We start from the raw sequence: 18,175 nt of genomic DNA on the forward strand, positions 1-18,175 counted from the left end.
CACCCCTGCTGATGAGAATGAGGTTTTTCTTCTCCAGGCTGGCTTAGGCTTGCAGTCGCTCAAGCCCAGAGCCTTATCGGTGTGTAACACTCATGGGGTACAGAAGGAGATCATACTGAAACAGCAGGTAAGGCTTTGATGTCTGAGTCTCAGAAAATAGGATCTTAAGTATTTTTCCTTTCCTATAGTGGGAAATGCCTTTTCCTGAAGTGTGGACTTACCACATCACTTTAATTCATAGTTTAAAACATTTCCTTTAAGAGAATCACTTGGAGTTGATAGCTTGGAGTCCCACTCTGATGGGCTGAGTTTCTGCCAGCCTACATTTGTCTCCTCTCGCTAATAGCATTATTACCTTACCTTTAGAGCCTGCATTTATGAAACATAATGAGAACCCTTTTAGCTTCTGCCACATTATGGTACAAATACTCAACTCTGAGTGAACACCAATGCTTTAAATTTTAATTCTCCTTTGCCAAAGAACAAGGAGTAAGCACATCTTTGTTAGAAAAATAAGTGCTTTAAACCTGTAACTAGGGAACAACAACTGTTACTGTAAAAAAAAAAAAAAAAGGATATGGTCTGAATTCCCAGGGACAACTGCCTTTAAAAACAGGCACACAACCTTCCGCCCCCCAAATCTGCCAAATTACCAGACTGAATTTCCTCACGAGCAGGCTTTAGAGGGCTGCTTGCTTGGCTGTCTGCTCTAGGATTATGAGAGAGCATCTCCCTTATCGTTTTGCACATGCTGTACCATCTGTCCTAAATCTCCTTTTATAGGGTTATGGATTCCAAATGACATTTCTTTCTTAGGAGATAACAGGGATGTCTGAAGAACCCTGCTAGTAGGTATGGCTGTGGTGCTATTTATGTCACACGAGGATTTTTTTTTCTCCCTTCATCCCACAGCCACAATGAACTCTGGTGAACCATGCTGGTTCTTTGTACCCAGACAAAGAAAAAACAGTTCACCCATAGTCCCTGGGAAATGCAGGGAAAATCACCCTGTTCTATTCCGTGTTGCGCTTGAAGCAGGCAAAGATGAAATATTACTGAATTCAGACGTTACAAGGACACAGGATATGCCTTTAATCTTTTATTGTACATTATAAAATGTTTATTGCTCTGTCTGTATCAGAGGTGCTGACCTCTCCCTCTTGGTGATGGAGGAGTATGTTCTGGCAAAGGATCCTCTGCAGAGACCTTTGGGGTTGGCCTGCCTTCTGGAACTGGCACAAGCGAAGCCCTTGCTTGTTCACAACCGTGTCTGCAGGCAGACTGCCTAGGGCCTTTCTCCCAGATCAACCATTTTGGACAGGCTGGTGTCAGTGGAAGTGGAGAGATGGCTGACCTCGGTCACCGCCAGCCCATTTCTTTGCAGGGACTTTTAAACCAGGCTCATCCGAGTGCAGGCTTGTAAAGAGACTTAGACCCTTCTCAGGCCAACCTGTCTGGGTTTTGACGGGACAAATAGGATCTTGCCTCATCCCCTAGTGCATATGGAGTGGTCTTGTGGAGTAGTTAAATAAATACAGATACCCCATGGCACACTACAAAGAATAATTTTTTTTTCCGTGTGATGGACTTGCATCTATCAGCTTCCAGAGCACCAGCAACCCCAGGGATCCTGTCAGCTGTGAACGTTAAGCACTTAATAAGAGAGAGGAGAACCCCAACCCCTTTCCCATTCATCACCACCCTTTTCGTGGAGGACTGACTCCAGCAGACACCTGGCATTACAGCGTCACAGAAAATAGTGCAGACGGGACGTGTAAGGAGAACCAGACCTTCCCACAGGAACCCTACGAAAAGAAGCCATTTAAGAACTTAAGCCCTCAGAAAAAGGTCCCTTAGGCAAGAGCCTTTTGCAGTAAATGGCTATTGCCCCTGGAGACCTTGCATAGCAACCGGTATCATGAGTTTTTTTTCTTTTTTTTTTCTTTTTTTTTTTTTTTTGCTGACTGGCTACGTTTTTACGGACTGTTTATCACACTGTTGGCGGACTCAGGCCCAGCTGAAAATACCATGGAGAAAATGTTTGAAATTATCCTGGAAGCTGAAGAGGGGCTTCTGGTGTCCCCTCGTACTGGTCTGTGCCAAAGTGTTTGGAGTGCCCCGAGTATCTGCGATGACGAACACCAGCATGAGACAGGAGACACAGAAATACCGGAGTCATGAGCTGCAGCCTACCCGGAGAACAACCAGGGAAGTTCTCACAGTAGGAATGGAAACTGGGCTGTGACTTTTTTTGTTTTAAAAACCCACCTGTAAGACGTGTTACATGATACATATCAATGGAACAAAGCAAGCCAAGAGCACACAGCAGCCAAAATCTGGTTGCTACTCGTGTCTGTGAGGATCTTTCCTTCCTTCTTGCTCGGAGAGGAGGGACAGTGACTGATGCCTGAGCTCACGTTGATACTGCCAAGATGTAGTGACAGTGAGGCAAAATAAAGATACACCGAAATCTTGTAACATGTCCAAGGACGAGGAGGCTGTTCCAGAAGACGGAGTGCGAAGGTGGAGAGGGGGGTGTGAGAAGTTGCTCCAGCCCAGGTGATTCACGAGTCCAGTGCAGGATCACCGGCAGCAGCCGTCTCACTGATGCTTTTCCATCTCAATTGTTTGTTCAGGTTTCAGTTGTTGTTGTTTTTTTTTTTTTTTCATGATTTTTTCTTACTGGCCAGATGTTTTGCAGAACACAGACGAGGAAGGAGGTGTATGCCATCAAGTGACAATCGCTGGGTCTCCTTCCAAATTGCTCCAACATTATTTCACCTCCCCAGTCATCAAGGCTCAGAGGCAGAAAGTGAGAGTGAGAAATGGAGTCCGTCTTTCCGATGGCAGGCTGTCACGCTTCGATGATATTCACTGAGGGCTTGTTTTTTGGAAACTGGGAGAGAAGAGACAGATGAAGAAAGGACGTATTAGGAGTAACACGTGAGGAAAAAACCATCAGAGATCTCTGCAGTGTGCTGGCGAATTTTGTTTCTGTAAAAGTCCTTATTCCCATCCCCTGAGGGTAAGGAAAAAGGGCAAGCAGTGAGCATGAATTAGTGACTGTTTCAAATAATAAGTAAATGCAAAGTGGTGGGGATGTGCCAGAACACAAGTTGTGAACAGAAACACAGGAAAGTCAAATTTAATGGAATAAGTTGGTATAAATTATAGGCTTGAGTCTCCTTACACTATAAATACAGCATGCCTTTAACATCACATGTATTACCAGCCATGCTCCCGCTGATCAATTTTTCAGTTAATTGCGAGGCTAATGTCCCCTTTACCGCTTGCCACCTAACTGCTGCTCTGGGGGTAAGGAACCAAGCAGCTCAGGGACTGCAGCATTGCTCAGCACATTTTTTTCCTGGAGATGCTCAGATATTTCAAAAATATGGACTGAAATCCAGTTTACTGATGCACGAGGGCTGACCCAGAGGTGGGAGTGAAACGCTGGCCTCCTGACACACCTGAGGTGCTCAGATGCTGAAGGAGCCACGGTGCTGGCATGCGTGGAGGTGAAGCAGTGCTTCCCTTCTGCATCCCTGCTGGAGGAAGGAGGCTGGAGCAGGGATGTTTAGCAGCAGCTGCTTTTTGGGGGTAATTTAGCTGAGTCCCAGCTGGAAGTTGATTGCCTGCCGTGCCCCCCACCCCGTGTGCCAGCCTCACCTTGCTGCGGAGGAGCCCACCGCCCTGGTGCTCGGGAGTGCTGTTCTCCGAGGCGCTCTTGACTTTCTCCTTGCTGTTATTTGGCTCGTTGTCTTTGATGATATCGTACTGTCTGCAAAACAGGGCGATCACCCCTAACAGGAAAAAGCATTAGTGATCACACAAATGAGCTCAGCCCCTGGAGCCTGCAGAGATCAGAAATCCCTTGCTTGCCAGCCAGCTTTGTGCCTCCTGGTAGAGATCTCGGCAGCATTCACAGTTGTTCCTAAGGCTCATTTTCTAACACAGCTAGTTGGCCCTCTGGCTGTTTCCTTCTCAGTGCCAATTCCATGCTAAACTAGTTAGATGGAAGGACAGAAGATTAATTATATTCCAATTTCCCTGCCATTAAATGGGACAAGTGCTTTAAGCCCTACATTTGGATAGCGATTAACACCGACTGTGTGGTTAAATGGTATCTTTGCTTTGCAAACGCAGGAGCTCCTGGAATTTCTGGTGAGTGGAAATGTGCCTCATGATCTTTCTCCTCTGAGGTGAAGAGAAGGAGCTGGAGCTGGCAGGAGAGGCAGGTACCGTACCCGCCTGCTGGCGATGTAAGCCAGGGTCTCCTGAGCAGCAGGACAACATCTGCAAATATGCAACGGTGACGGCAGCAAAAGCTGCCGCTGGAAATTTCCTCCCACACACACAAGCACACAAAAAGAAAAGCAGGGGCAGCAATGACAAATAATAAGATTGAGAATGTCTTTCTCGGAAGCTTTTACATGACTTTTTGACCAAATGACTTCTCTGCCTGGAAATTCCAAACACGGGGGTAAAGGAGACCTGAGCAGATGCTGCTTCTTCGCAACTGGAAAATATTTTAGCTCCCGTAACAGCAGAACATATGTAGAGCTTTTGCCAGATATCACAAAACCGCTTCCTAAAGCGAGGTGGTGTTATGGCAGCTGCCCCCAGGTGTTACTGATGAACACAGAGGTCCAAATTCTTCCTGCATATGTGAACAAATGGCCGATCCTGGGAGAACAGGCTAACATCTGGCATAGTCACACCTTCTGTGCCTCCTGATGGTAAAACTGAGGCACGGAGAAATGCAGCCAGCACAGGAGCACGAGGCTCTTCTCTGAGTTGAGAGCCCGGGGCACAAACTAATTCGGGCTTGCATTTGCTAAACCATTGTCATGTGTTCAGGTTGTGGCCAGGGTAAGAGCTGCAAAGAGTTGTTTACGTATTGAGATTTGGTAAAGAGCCCACAGGATGAAGAAGAGCTCTTTCCCACACCCACTTTCCTTCATAAATGTAAGTCATCTGACTAGAGGGGAAATTGTGGCATTAGCAAGTTCTTCATTCAGATGCTGATCGGAGTTTTAGATTAGGCTATGGCAGGAGATGAATCCGTTGTTCAGTCACTTCGTGTAATTATTCATGATTGTTTTTACTGTCAGGGCATTTAAATTGGAATGTGCAAAGATAAAGCTTGATTTAAATGCTGGAAAGACCATGGGCTACAGATTTTTGTTAACCTTAATTTGGGTTTTCATTTGGTTATCGTCGTTAGCAATAATTGCTTTACAATGCATGGTAACCTCAGGTCTTTCCAGGGCAAAAAACCTATTTTAATGGATCTGATTCTGTGTCACCTGGATTCACTTGAAAGAAACCTCGCAGAACTGTATTAGAGGACAGCTAATCCCTCCATCCCCGTTTTGGCAGCTCTCAGGTCAGTGACTGGCTTCCTATTCACATCTCTCCATGGAGGTGCTCTCAGCTCTGCAGAAATTAGTAGAAATGGGCCAAATCCTTTGGTGAAGTAAACCAGTGCAACCCACATGGGCTCGGGATTGCTGCCGTTTACAGCAGCAGAGGTGGCAGGCCACTGTCCTTAGCACAGACCTTCAGGCAGTGTGACCTAACCCCAGGGGACCTGCGAGCTGACCTCAGCCCCTCGGTGCTGCCGTGTTGGTTTCTCTTCCAGCCGAGGAGAATTCTCCGTGCGGCTCTTGGCATCTCCGTGCGTGGGAATCTGGTTGGGCTGGGACAGGGGGACTAGAGGCGGAGTGGCACAGGTTGTCTTTTATGGATCGCAGATTTACCACAGTGCCAATTTCCCTGCCCGGCAATTTTCTCGGGTCACCTGAACTGTTCCCCATGGCAGCCCGCTCTGTGACTCGCAGGGAGCAAATGTTGTTTCATTCATGCCTTGCGCTGCCGCAGGAGCAGCAGCTGACTGGCAGCCAGGGGAGGCTGGGGCTCGAAATAGAAGACAAGCGCACAAACTTTATTTCCCATTAACTCACGCATGTAATATCCAAACTGAACAAGCCGAAGAGCTGCCTGCAGCCACTCTGGATGTGCTAAGCTGACGGGGTGGGACTCAGGAATTTTCCTCTCCCTGTTTGCTAGCTTAAAATACAGGAGCGAGATCTGTCCTAGGCACAATTTGGTATAAGATCAATTGAAACATAGTCCCAAACTCACGTTGGAAAGAGCTCGTGCAGATTTTCCCTCCTTTGGTTAATGTGCTTCTGCTAATGTTCCTCCTCTTCCTATTAAATACTGTTCTTTGTGTTTTAACAGTGGATTTTGTGAGTATCTGGGTTTATTGGTGTTTTGATGTTTGGAGCTATTTGTTCTTTCAATGCTACCATTGTTTGAATTGTTTTTGCAGTGGGTTTTGGTGTATATATAGTGGGTGTTGAGAGCAAGTCTCTTGATGTCTGACGTGTGTTTGAACTTTGGCAGAATTCTTATGGGAATTTCTGCTTTGCATGAGAGCTGGAGCCATATAATAAGCCAGTTAATTACAGTGACCTGTGTCATTTGAAGGGCTCGAGGCATCCTGGCGGATGGCTGAGGACATTATCATCAGTGCTTTCTGGAAAAATTGCACTTACAGGATTAGCCATGCTGAATTAGACAATTGGTTCATCAAGTCCATTATCTACTTCCTGCGGCACCAGATCTGAGCACTGATTCACCTGCTTTTGGCACTGCCCAGCTCCTGATGCTGCAGAGGGAACTGAAGTGCCCTTACAGCTGAATGTGCAGTGCTCTTCATGGGAGGAAGGGTTTCTTTTCAGGTCTTACACGATTACACATGCAAACCAAGCAAGCCACAAGCCCTGGGGATATCATGTGCTTTCGACAGAGAGATTGAACTGACCTGCCCACATAAACAACACCACAACAATGATGAGAATTTCCCCTGCTCGCAGCTGTTGGTTTTTCTTCGCCATCTCCTTCATTGTCACCTCATCTGCACAAGGGGAAAGAGAGATGGTGAAACCTGGCTGTGTGGCTCGGCCGGGCTGCAGGCACCAGTTCAGCCGTGCCCTTGGCTCAAATCATCAGCACAGAGCACTCCTCCTCGCCCGCCAGCCCCGCGAGCGGTGCCTTGAGCCTGCAGGGCACCGAGCTCTGCAGCCGCTGCCCCCTGCCCATCCCTGGCAGCCTGCAGGGGATGGGGCAGGGGGCAGAGGTAGGACAGGGCCAGCGGGCAGCTCCCGTGGAGGTGCTGCCACGGGGTGAGCCCACACGGGGTCCGGCCCCGCGGTGATTTCACGCCGCTGGCTCTGGTCTCTGCCAGCGCCGTCTGTGCCTGTCACAACACCTTGCATGCTTCAGCAGCTCCTCGCCCGGCTCGGGAGCAGGGAGCCTGGCATGAGATTTTTCACCGGGGCCATGGGATTCAGAAATGAGCAGAGCCTTCTCACAGGGCGTAATGCGCCTCCTCGCCTTCGCAGCACTCAGAAGATTACAGCTCAGGCCCCCGGGGAGGGAAGCAACGCTCCGCTTAGTGCTTTCAGATGAGCAGCAATTCGGTATTTACCGACACCAAATCATTTTAGCAGGAAGAGTCAAGAGCTCACAACTGCCTAAGAACCACGGCCAAAAGCCCTGCAACAGGCCGAGTCCTCGGCTGAGTCCCCTTCATATCCCAGCCCCCTGCGGTCCCCAGCCCTCGCTGTAGCAGATTCTTCCTGCCAGAAAACCTTCCACATCTGGTTTGGCTTAAGAGGAGCAAGTGAAGGAGCCTCCAGGCAGGAAGCTGGAGACATCCATCACCCGTGGAGATATCCAAAGCCCAAGTGGACGTGACCCTGGACCACCTGCTCTAGCTGACCCTGCTTGAGCAGGGGGTGGGGGTAGATGATCTCAAGAGGTTCCATCCAACCTCAGCTATTCTGCAATTTGGCAGAAACCTTTGAAGTGTAAGAAAAGTGGAGTCTGTGGGTATTTTTTCCCCTGCTGTCCTGGAACCCAGGCACAGGGGGCTCAGCAGGTCCCTCGGAGTGCCCTGTGAGGACAGCTGGGCTGTGCCCAGTGCTGCCCAGAGGCCTGGTTCCACAGGAGAGCACGGGCTGCTCAGGAATTTCCCCTGCCATTCCCCACTTGCAAGGATGCTGGGCACACGGCTCCCAGGCTGGAAACCTTCTCACTTTGCCTGTTAAACCTCATCTGAAACAGGATGAAAGAACATCCAGCTGTTGGGAGCAGCGGCTGCTCACCTTTCTGCAGTATTTTGCAGCCTCAGCACCTCCTTGTCTGCTGGGTACCCTCGGGGCATCCCTCTTGTCTCAGCCCCACGTGTGTTGAACCCAGCTGTCCTCACTGCCCAGCACGCTGCTGGCCTCCCTGCAGAGCCCTGCGCTGCCTGGGCTTCCCAGGGACCACACAGGAACTCACCCACACTTGCCTTTATTTTTAGAGGCTAGTTTCTCAGCTTCCCTGGGGGTCTTGAAGAGGACTGGCTCACTGGCAGGGCTCTGGCCTTGGATGCTGATGGACTGGACATGCACAATGTACTCAGTGTCCTCCTCTAGGTCCCAGAGGGCACAGGAGCGGGTGGTGGTGTTCACCTCCTGGATGAAGCGCAGCATCCGCACGTCCTTCTTCTGGAAGCCGAGAGAGGAGAGCACAGAGTGGCGGAGAGGCCTCCCCGTGTGTGCTGCTGGTGTCCAAGGCCACTGCTTCCTGCCCTGCCCACCACGGACGTGGAGACGGTCGGACCCTTTCCTCTCTGCAGCTACCACAACACGGAGCACTGCTGCAGAGAGGACGGGGAGGAAGCTCCCTCCCGGACCACGAGGGACAGGGCAAGGAAGAATGGGCTTAGACTGCAGCAAGAGAATTTGGAAACGGAGGGGACCTGGGGTGAAGATGAGCGTGAGCGAATCTGGGTAACCGTAGGCACTGTACCTGCTGGGAAATTGCAAATCCAATGACAACTTCATCCTCCAGAACATCCCAAGTCACAACGGCGGAGTTGGCTTTCAGGTGTTTGACCGTGACATTGACCGGAGCCGATGGGCTGTCTGCAAGGAGGGAGAGCACAGCCTGTACAGGGGCACTCGCAGCAGGACACCGAGCAAGGGCAAGGAGGGGAGTGGGAAAGGGCTGCTCGGGGGCAGAAAAAGGAAATGTAAGGCATAGCCAGGGACTGAGGCATGAGAAATGGAGCTGCAAGTGACCTTCCTGTTGGTGGCTCTGGGTATGGGACCTGGAAATGGCAGATATTCCACGTCTTAATTACCAGTGAGGTCCTAGCGGTCTCTGCTGAGAGTACGAGTTACATTATACCCCTGAAACATCCGCCCCGTGGAAACAATTTGACGGCACAGCAGACTATTGATTAGCTCACTCGTCTCCCCAGCCACGCTCCGTGTTTTCTCTGGTGTGTCCTATTACAGCCTGACAGTGACAGCTGGGAGGAAATGCAAAATCTGTCTTAGAAGTATGAAAGCTGGATGCTTTGATGAGCACTCTGGGGGTTTGAAAGTCAGTGGTAGTAAACGGGAGTGATTCTTCTGCTTTTTCCTGTTAGTCTGACGGAATTTTTTTATACACATTTTGTGTTTTTATACGTAGCTGCTGGATGCTCCCTCAGATGGCCAGAGGACATTCAGCAGCCGTCCACTACCAGGACAGAACATGCTGCACCAGCCACCGATGGACCAGGGGAATGTGAAAAGGCCAGGCCATGAAAGCAGTAGCCCGAGGCTCAGAATTTGGTGTTTTTTTTGAGCACAGCTGGGTTTCCAGCCGCAGGGTCAGCCTGTGCAGCTGCCAGCCCTTGTCCTGAAGCCCTTTGCTTCTCCGGGAGAAGGTTCTGCCTCGTAAGCTTGGCACCTTCCTTCCCGTGCTGTGCAGCAGTTTGTGCTCCTGGTCTCTCCTCTGGTTAAACTGAATTCCTAATCGCCAGACTGTGCCCCAAACCGAAGGTGGTAAATGCTACCCAGAGTTAAAAGTAAATGCTAACCAGATCGCAAGGACTCTGAGTACCCCCAAGAGGTCAGCAGGGTGGGAATGGGTCATTTGTTCTGACTTGCATCAAAGAATAATCCTTCTGTTGCTTTTTAACCACTGCACAGTGCTGCCCTTCTGGGGCTGGGGCTGAGGCCAGCAGTAAAAGAAGGACGCACATGTGCACGTCTCCGGTAACACTTGTCGGATTTGCAGTCAGTCCCAGCCGCCCGAATGTGGCCGAAAATATTCTAGCTGCAGTGTCAGTGCCTCCAAACGACTGACTTCACTCCTGGTGAATGCTCCCCGGGGAACAGAGAAAATACCAGGAGTGCAGAACTCCTCATCTGAAGGCTGGTGCTGTTCTACACCTAGATTCCCTCTTTCCTCCCCAAACGGCAGCGGTGCCAGCCTTCAGGGCTCCCCTTCCTGCCAGACCCACATCCACCAAGCCCATTAGCAGGACCCTCAGGGGTAGGATGTCTGCATGAACCCTTCAGACCCAAACTGGTCGTGGGGAGTCCTTCAGCAAGCAAAAAAGCTCAGAGGAAGGTGCAGGGTCAGGTTCACGTGAATTTGAGACCTCAGAAGGCAGAGCAGCAAGCAGGGTGGTCTTCAGGGTTTCACGGAGGGAAGCGTCCTTCCTTTCTGGAGCACACCACCAAGGTGGTATCAATCCAGAGCATCAGCATCTCAGGGCATGGCCTTCCTGAAATGGGGCAGCAGGGTCCCCACCAGCCCTCAGAGAAGGGAAATATTTCATCGATGACCTCCGCAGGGCCAAGGAGAAGCTGGGCTGGGAGCTGAGTCTCGTGGAGGCGGCTGCCTGCTGTGACCCAGGGAAGGGACGTGGGGCTGCAGCTCCCCACCTTCCCCGTCACCGAGCCCACGTGCTGGCCAGAGGAGGGTTTAATTTTAGTAAGGGGCAGTCAGCAGACGGGAATGCGCACCGGGAAGGTCTGTGAGTCATGCCTGGTGAATTCGCTAGAGCATATGGAGGACATGGAGGAGCTGGGAGACAAAACAGCCCCCAGCCGCAGCCAGGCACTGCACCCGTCCCACAGGGCAGCTGTAGGGTCAGATCCCAGCGTGGTTGTCTCTCCCGGATATTTTTAGGAGAAGCTACCACTGATTCACCCAGGAGGACTTTGAAAAGAGATGGATTGGCCTCACAGGAGCAGAGAGCGGAGTATCAGGGAAAAAGCTTCAGGCTGGGAAAGGGGGACAAGCAGCGCACCACCCTCGGTGCCTGGGTCCCCTTTGAGGTTTGTGACCTTGAGGGGGGCACAGCATAAAAAACGTCAGAGTTTCCTGATGACATAAAACATGGGTGAGTTGGGAAGGTGTCGCAGAGCTGGAGGAGAGGAGCAAACAACGTCCCTGGGAGCTGGAGGGAGGCTGCAAGGCAGAGGGGATGCGCTTGGTGAAGCTGCAGCCCCGGGCTTGGAGCCCTCAAAGCAGGACTCCAAGTGCAGGCAGGGGAGAAATCAGCCGGCGTGCATGGTCAAGAGCACTCCAGAAAGCCCCCTCCATAGTGCTACCTTTGTAAGACGGTGTAGTTAAAGTCAGAGATAACACAGCAACGTCTAGGACAGATCTGAGCACGCCTTTCCTTCACTACTACAGATTAGGAGGAGCTACACATAAATTAGCGGTGTCAAATCAGTACAGAAGTGATATGAAAAGAGAACCAAGCGCAGCGTTTGACAGAAATACAAAGCCGGGAAAATGAGTTCCCTGCTCCCAGAGCTGAGTGAGTAATTTGCGAGCAAAATTTTAATCCGTGAGGATGCTTTTCTCCCTGCTCCCGGGAGATGCATGATGAGATCATGACTTTCTAAAATCTAATCATTGTTCCAAGATATTCCACACCGCTTTTGGCTGCCTGGGCCAGTTGCGGCTCTTTGTAGTGCCAGCCCGGCTGAGCTCAGTAATTTCTGTTTCCCAGCTGGCTGCAGCGGGTCAGCCTCTCCAGCAGGGCCTCGAGGTGCCAAATCCAAACGTCTGGCTCCTTTCGGACTCGTCTGCAGCTCCTGGAAACTTTGCTCTGTGCCTGCAGCAGCCACGGGAGCTGCCGGTGCTCTGAGGAGCAGGCACAGAGCGGGATGTCCCCAGGGCCAATTCCTTCCCCGCTGCGGGTGAGATAGCAAGGAACACGCCGTGCACCAAACCTTCCTCCTGCATGATTACTCCGGAGACACTGCTGGCAGCACAGCCCCCGGCTGGTCTGTAAGGAGCCCAGGCTGTGCAGGATTCCTGGCTTAGCAGTTTAGCTTTCCCCCAGCTCGGGGGCTGCAGTGCCTGCTGGAGCAAATCACACCTTGCAGACTGGCGGAGGATCTGTTTGGCCAAATTTGAGCGAGAGCTGTGTGCGTGGATGGAAAGATGCTCTCATTTTCATGCCGGCAAAACTCACAGCCCCCTGTTTAGGGAGGAACCGATCAATTAAGGTAAAGTCATGATGATTTTTAACAGGGGATGGCGACTTCAAAACTGATTATGCTTAAGCCATGTCTTGTTTCTTTCTCACCCTCATCAGTCCTGCACCTCCCAGTGCTCCTGCCCACCCTGGGCCTTTTGGCAAGAGAGGGTCAGAGCCGCCTCCACGCAACGAGCAGGCGTGAGCAGCAAAGATTACTCTTAATCCCCTCTTAATGCTGAGAACTCCTTCTAGCCTCTCATTAAACGCTCTGCTGATTATTAATGGACTTTTATTTAAGAGAGAGGGGAAAAAAAAAAAAAAGCCACAACGCTTTACAGCTTTGGGCTGATTCCTTCCTGGCTTTTCATTACCAGCACAGCAGCTGCTGGCACAAGGAGCAGAGAACCACCCACCTGCCCCTTACGGTGACTTCGCCACCGCAGCTGTAGCATGGGCAGGGTGGAGCTGCTTCACCTCCAGCTCCCTCCACCCAAACCTTTTGCTGGATGTGCTTTTTTGAATCAGGAGCTTTAAAACTCAGGATGTCGGATCGTGGGAATTAAGTTTTTCATTAAGAGCCATGAAAGGTGTAGAAGAATGTGTGAAAAAGGTGTAGAAGAAGAATTCGCAGCCCCTGCCATGAGCTCCTATGGTGGGGCTGGGGGTGGCAGCCTTTGGCCATGCCAGCTGCTGGAGGAACCACCTGCACAGAGGAAAAGGAAGATGGTGTTAACGTCACACCCCTGGGGGTCACCTCTGCCTGATGAATTACGGCACCTCCTTTGCTGTAGCAAAGGGCTCAACCGAATCGGAGCCCCTGGGCTGGGGTGCAGCAGTCAGGGCACCTGCAGAGGCTCTGGAGCTGCTCGAGCAGAGCTGCCCAGCTGGACCCGGACCCCGGCCACTCCTGCAGGCTGTGTGCTCCAGCACCACAACCCTTCCTACAGACACAGGTGATGGAAAGACGCAGCCTGCCAGGGGAAGGAGCATCAGTACGGTCCCACGTGCCGCTCCCCGCAAAGCGCCCCTGCCTGCTGGCTGCGTGGGAGGGGGCAAAAGGCTGCCTTTTCTGCCTTCCCGAGCCTTTCTCTGCTCTCCCAGCACGGCTCCCTTCAGTGGATGTGATTGCTTGTCAGCTTTATGGGGTATGTAGGAAGGCTGGCGCGCCGTTCAGCTTCCCTGAGTGTTTTAATGAAGAGAGCCTGCAGGGGAGTGGGAGGGCGCAGGGCGCACCGCTGCTCTCCCTCTCTGCGCCCGCTCGCGTGGAAGCGGGGCTGTTTGCCGAGCCCTGCCGGTTCCAAAGACCAGAAAAGAACAACCGGTGGCTCTTCAGGCTGGGAAAGAGGCAATTATTTCCTGCTGACCGCCCACTCCTCGTCCTAATGGGATACGAATAGGCCAGCCCCCGCTCGCCCCTGAGGCTCTGTCCCCGATTCCCCACTGCCCGAGCACGCAGGTGCAAACACTGCTGGGGCGGATGGAGCCCCCCGGAGAGCACAGTGCTGCCCACTGTGTCCACCCAGCAATTGGGAATTCTTCAGGGTAAGAGTAAGGGGCTAGAGGAGTCAGTGGAGCTGGTCCTCAGCTGGGGTTGGAGCAGCCTTGTGCCATCACTGCTCTGGAGAATTCCCCGTGCTGCCAAACCTCTGACTGCGTCCCAAAGCCAGGCAGGATTTGCCCAGGTCTCGCCAATGCCCCGACTTTGGTTTTAACGCTGCCAACCCAGAGCTGAGTCATTGTCGAGGCACGTTTTATCCAGGGCCTGAACGTCCAGGCAGGACCGGGCACCACGGTCTTTTACAGCCCCTCAGCCCGCAGCCGTGCACTGCCAGGGAGGCACAAGAGCGATGTTGGTGGCAGTGACGGTGAGCAGGAGCTGGAGCTCGGTGCCCAGAGCTCTGCGGGGAGCTCGCTGCCTGGTCCCAGCCCAGCTCCGCTCCTGTGCACAACACTTGGGTTTTTACTGCACACACACAGATTTTTGTACTTCAGTGCTTGATCCATTTGTGCCTTTAACTGAATTATGCCTGAGCTAGGCCTTAATTTGGGCTCTGGGTACTTTATAAAACAGGAGGGGGTTAATTAACAATAAATGCCACATGGATGAGGCCGCACTCAGCACCAGCACATGGGCACGGCTCCATGAAGGCTGCTTTTGGATCCTGCCAGGGTGCCCGTGCATGGCTAATGTGTGCGAGCTCGTCCTGCTCCGTCTTCCCCATGCACATCCCCAGCAGGAGACAGCGTTTGGAGGAGGGTAGCACAACCTCGGCTGCTTCGCACAGCAGAGTCCCTGCTGGGAGGCCGACACCGAGGTTAGAAACCTCCATATTTCAATTAAACCTCTCCTACGCTGAACGCAGAAATCAATAAAGTGCTTACGCCATCCCTCAGCTGGCCAGGAATCTCCGTGGCCGTGGTGAGACGGGAAGGGGCAGGCGTGGGCTGCTCGGACATCTGCAAACTGCTGCCAGAGCCGTCCCCGCCTGCTCGTGCGTGCCGCGCGCTGCTCCCGCTGTGATCACGCACGTGAGGCTGCCAGACCGTGGTCACCTCGGCTCCCCGGCTGCAGGAGGAGAGCAGCGAGTCCCATGGGGACCAGCACCCCTGTACTGGTTATGCTGGTGGGGAGGACGGGGGGGTGGAGACCCGGCCTCTGCAGAGGGAGCCTCATCTGCAGGGTGGCTCGAGGCGCGCAGGAGAGGCAGGAGAGCTTGGAGCTGCTTCGGGGCAGCGCCCAGAACCCGGCCTGATGCCTTTGGGTCCCTTTTGGAGAGCGGAGGGGGGCGAGGTGATACCGGGCTGCTTGACCTGGAGGCTGAAGGGAGGCAGGGCCCAGTGTGCGCAGGGTCTGAGCTCTGCCTCTTGTCAGCCCTCACTGTGGCTTGGCAGGGGAATTGGTGCCGTCCCCCCTGGGCCTTTCCTGGGGACAGCAGCTTTAACCCCCCAGCACGCATTATTTTCAGCCTGCTTACAGGAGCTCTGGGTGCAAAGGGGAGCACAGCTGAGGCTTTACCTTGCCACCCCCCCCAGCCCCTACTTCCTCTCCAGGAGCTTTCCCGATGGCTTTTGGCTTGCTCGCCTCAGCGGCCTCGTGGCCACGTGGCTGGCAGTGCCGGGGACGCAGCGCTGGTGGTGATGCTGCCACCACCTCTGTGTGACCTTGGGATGATCGCACCCGTGCCCGCCTTCCTAATGTCTTGTCCCCCCCTGGAAACCCGGAGCAGCACCAGCCCCCAGCCCAATGCCTCCACCGGCCCCTGCGGAGCTGACAGCACGAGCGGGATGTGGCGGGGGCGCGGGGCACGGCACCAAGGTCACGCAGCTTCGTCCGAGCCGAGGAGCACCGGGGCTCCTGCAGCCCCACCGCATGCTGCAGGCGCACACCGGGACCGTGCTGGATGCTCACGGGGCTGCCGGCCCCTGGAAGCAGACGGGCTCCCCACAGCCCGTGAACGCTGCCTGCAAGACAAGCAGCGGGCGGTGATGGGCAGGGACACAGCTCCATGTTTACTCTCAGTCACCGGCTGAGGTGATTCGAGGATAAGGAAGAGCAGGGGAAGTGTCCTAGTTTACAGGAAACCAGGAAGGCCGTTGCAATTCCAGAGGTGTTGTTTTCCCCGTTGCTCCCTCCTTTTAGGGATGTTTCATGAATCCCCCTGGGTCTGCCCCTCGTCAAACGGCCTCTCCAGCGTGCCGATGTCCAGCCAAGGATGCGTGCATCGAACCCAAAGGTTTTTTGGGGTTCCTGCAGCCCCGGCACAGGCAGCACAGGGGTGAGCGTAACTCCCACAACTACTGGGGCTGGCTGGGGGCAGGAATTTCCACTCCCTGGAGCTGCACATCGCCAACAGTCACCCACAGCCTCCTGGCATGCGAGATATTCTGGCAATCAGCGTTTTGCAAATCGAAGCAGCTGTTCCACCAGCATCCTGCAGCCACACCGCCTGTGCTCGGGAGGGAGAGGGCCCTGTCTGTGCACACAGAGCCGGGAGGGTGCCTGGCAGGGGCTGGGGCTGGGGCTGGGGCTGCGAGGCGAGCGAGGGCTCCAGGGGAGCACCAACAGCGCTGCCGAGATGTGGCACCCACACAGGGCACTTGGGCAAGGGCTCAGCCTGGCCAGAGCAGGGAGCTGAGCACCTCCTGGTTGTGTCAGGATTAGGACGAGCTCCTGGGGACATTCATCTTCCCAAAAGATCCCCCTTAGAGGACCCAGCCAGCTGGCAAGGGCCTGGTTTCGTGTCACCAGGATGTGCCATGTCCCATGGCGAGGGGTCCCGTGGGGCTGCCCAGGAGGGATTGCTGGGGCTGCCAGCCCACGCGTGGACAGCGCACGGCTGCCTTCGCCTCTTCTGCTCCAGCTCAGCCCCTTGGCGTGAGCCACAGGGGTAGGAGCAGGGGCAGGGGCTGGGGGCTCCTGCTGGTGTCCCCGCACTGCCGTTTTCACACCCCGTGCCCCCGAGCCTCCCTCCGGAGAGCCGGGACAGCGGAGGCAACCGCGGGACGGGGGCTCCCTGCCCTCCTCGTCCCCTCCACCGGTGCCCACCAACTCCTTCCCGGGGCTCCCCGGTGCTCCCCAGCCCCCTGCCCGCCCCCGGCGCGCCCCGGAGCTCTCCGGGCCCGTCCTCCCCGTTCCTCCCGGAGCTTCCCCCTTCGGCTCCCCCCGGGCCCGGCGGCCCCCTACCTGCCTCCACCGGGCGCAGACCGGCGTAGCTGAAGCAGAGCAGGAGCGCGGCGCCGGTGCAGCCCAGGAAGGGCTCCATCCCCCGCGCCCGCCGGGCCGAGCCGCTCCGTGCCGAGCCGCTCCGGGCCGGGCCGGCGGCGCGTCCTGCGGGCGCGGCGGCGCCGTTCAGCACCGCGGAGAGCTCCGAGGCCCGGTGCCGCCGGGGCCGCCCGGTTCGGCCGGGGGGGTGGGCTCCGAGCCCCTCGGCAGCGCGGCGCGGCTCGGCTCGGCTCGGCTCGGCCGGGAGGAGGGGGCGGGCGCGGCCCCACCGAGCCCCGGCTCCGCCCGCTGCAGCGCCGGGCAGCCCCGCTCCGGTCCCTCCCCCGGCCCGGCCCCGCCGCCTGCCTCAGTTTCCCCAGTCCGGGGGGTTACGGGGGGGGCCCGGCCACCGGGAGGAGCAGATGTCCCCCCCCAAGCAGGCGAGCCCCCCGGCCAGGTGCGCGGCACCGGTGCCATTTCGCTGCCTGGGTTTCGCGCAGCCTCCGCGAGTCAGCGGGCTGGAAATGCAGCGGTAACGAGCCTTGGATGAGCTGCTCGAATTAGCCGTGCCGTGAGGTTAATTAAGCCGGCAGCGCTCTGATTTATGCTAACTAGCTGCAGGGAGCCCCAGCGCTCCCAGCCCAGCCGCCGGCTGCCACTCCACTGGGTGGGGGCCCTGCCCTGGCTGCCTCTGCTGAGCCCCCCCGGGCACCCTGCACTTGGAGAGGGACACGGGGGGACCCGCTGGTGGCCTGGCAGTTGGACTCCAGTGGCACAGCAGGACCTGGTGCCAGGCACCGTGGTGGCCTGGGGTGGCCCTGCCGGCTGCAGGGTGCCACCGGGAAGGGGCCTTGGCCCCAGCAGGCACGGACGCATCAGGCTGGAGCACCCAGCCACAACTGGTGCTGGAGGCAGCGGGCTCCAGGCTGTGCATCCAGGCAGCATCACTCACCCGTGGGTTTTTATCCTGTGCTGCTTGCACAACGTGGCCGGGGGGCTCCCAGGAGCGTCCGTGTGCTCCTGGCGGTCACACCAAGCCTGGTGCCCGTGGGGCTGTGTTTTACAGACCGGCGCTTTCTCTGCACTGTGATGGGGGTCAGCACTGGCTGCTGCTGCTCTTTCCTCTCCTGCATCCTCCC

General features: G+C 55.0%; 1 protein-coding gene across 2 annotated transcripts; it reads right to left on the minus strand.

Annotated features, from left to right (window-relative positions):
* Positions 1-1,086: 1,086 nt before the first annotated feature.
* Positions 1,087-17,331, minus strand: FNDC5 (fibronectin type III domain containing 5). Of its 2 annotated transcripts, XM_068657770.1 has the most exons (6): positions 17,019-17,327; positions 8,869-8,984; positions 8,366-8,564; positions 6,833-6,925; positions 3,670-3,803; positions 1,087-2,896 (listed from the first exon to the last, which is right to left on the minus strand). In XM_068657770.1, the coding sequence occupies exons 1-6, from the start codon at positions 17,095-17,097 to the stop codon at positions 2,855-2,857; spliced, it is 663 nt and encodes a 220-aa protein (XP_068513871.1). In that variant the 5' UTR covers positions 17,098-17,327; the 3' UTR covers positions 1,087-2,854. The 2 variants fall into 2 exon arrangements, with proteins under 2 accessions (XP_068513871.1, XP_068513872.1); XM_068657771.1 differs by lacking the exon at positions 6,833-6,925 and having other exon boundaries at positions 17,019-17,331.
* Positions 17,332-18,175: the final 844 nt, after the last annotated feature.

Source organism: Anas acuta, chromosome 21 (assembly GCF_963932015.1).
Source record: "Anas acuta chromosome 21, bAnaAcu1.1, whole genome shotgun sequence".
Lineage (NCBI taxonomy): Eukaryota > Metazoa > Chordata > Aves > Anseriformes > Anatidae > Anas > Anas acuta.

What these genes read in the sequence shown, in the direction of transcription:
- FNDC5 (XM_068657770.1), bottom strand. Translation starts at nt 17,097, where the DNA reads ATGGAGCCCTTCCTGGGCTGCACCGGCGCCGCGCTCCTGCTCTGCTTC. An exon ending in ACTAGCCTCTAAAAATAAAG is followed by an intron (nt 6,926 to 8,365) that starts GCAAGTGTGGGT and finishes CCCCTTGTGCAG; the next exon opens with ATGAGGTGACAATGAAGGAG. An exon ending in GTGGGCTCCTCCGCAGCAAG is followed by an intron (nt 2,897 to 3,669) that starts GTGAGGCTGGCA and finishes CTTCTCTCCCAG; the next exon opens with TTTCCAAAAAACAAGCCCTC.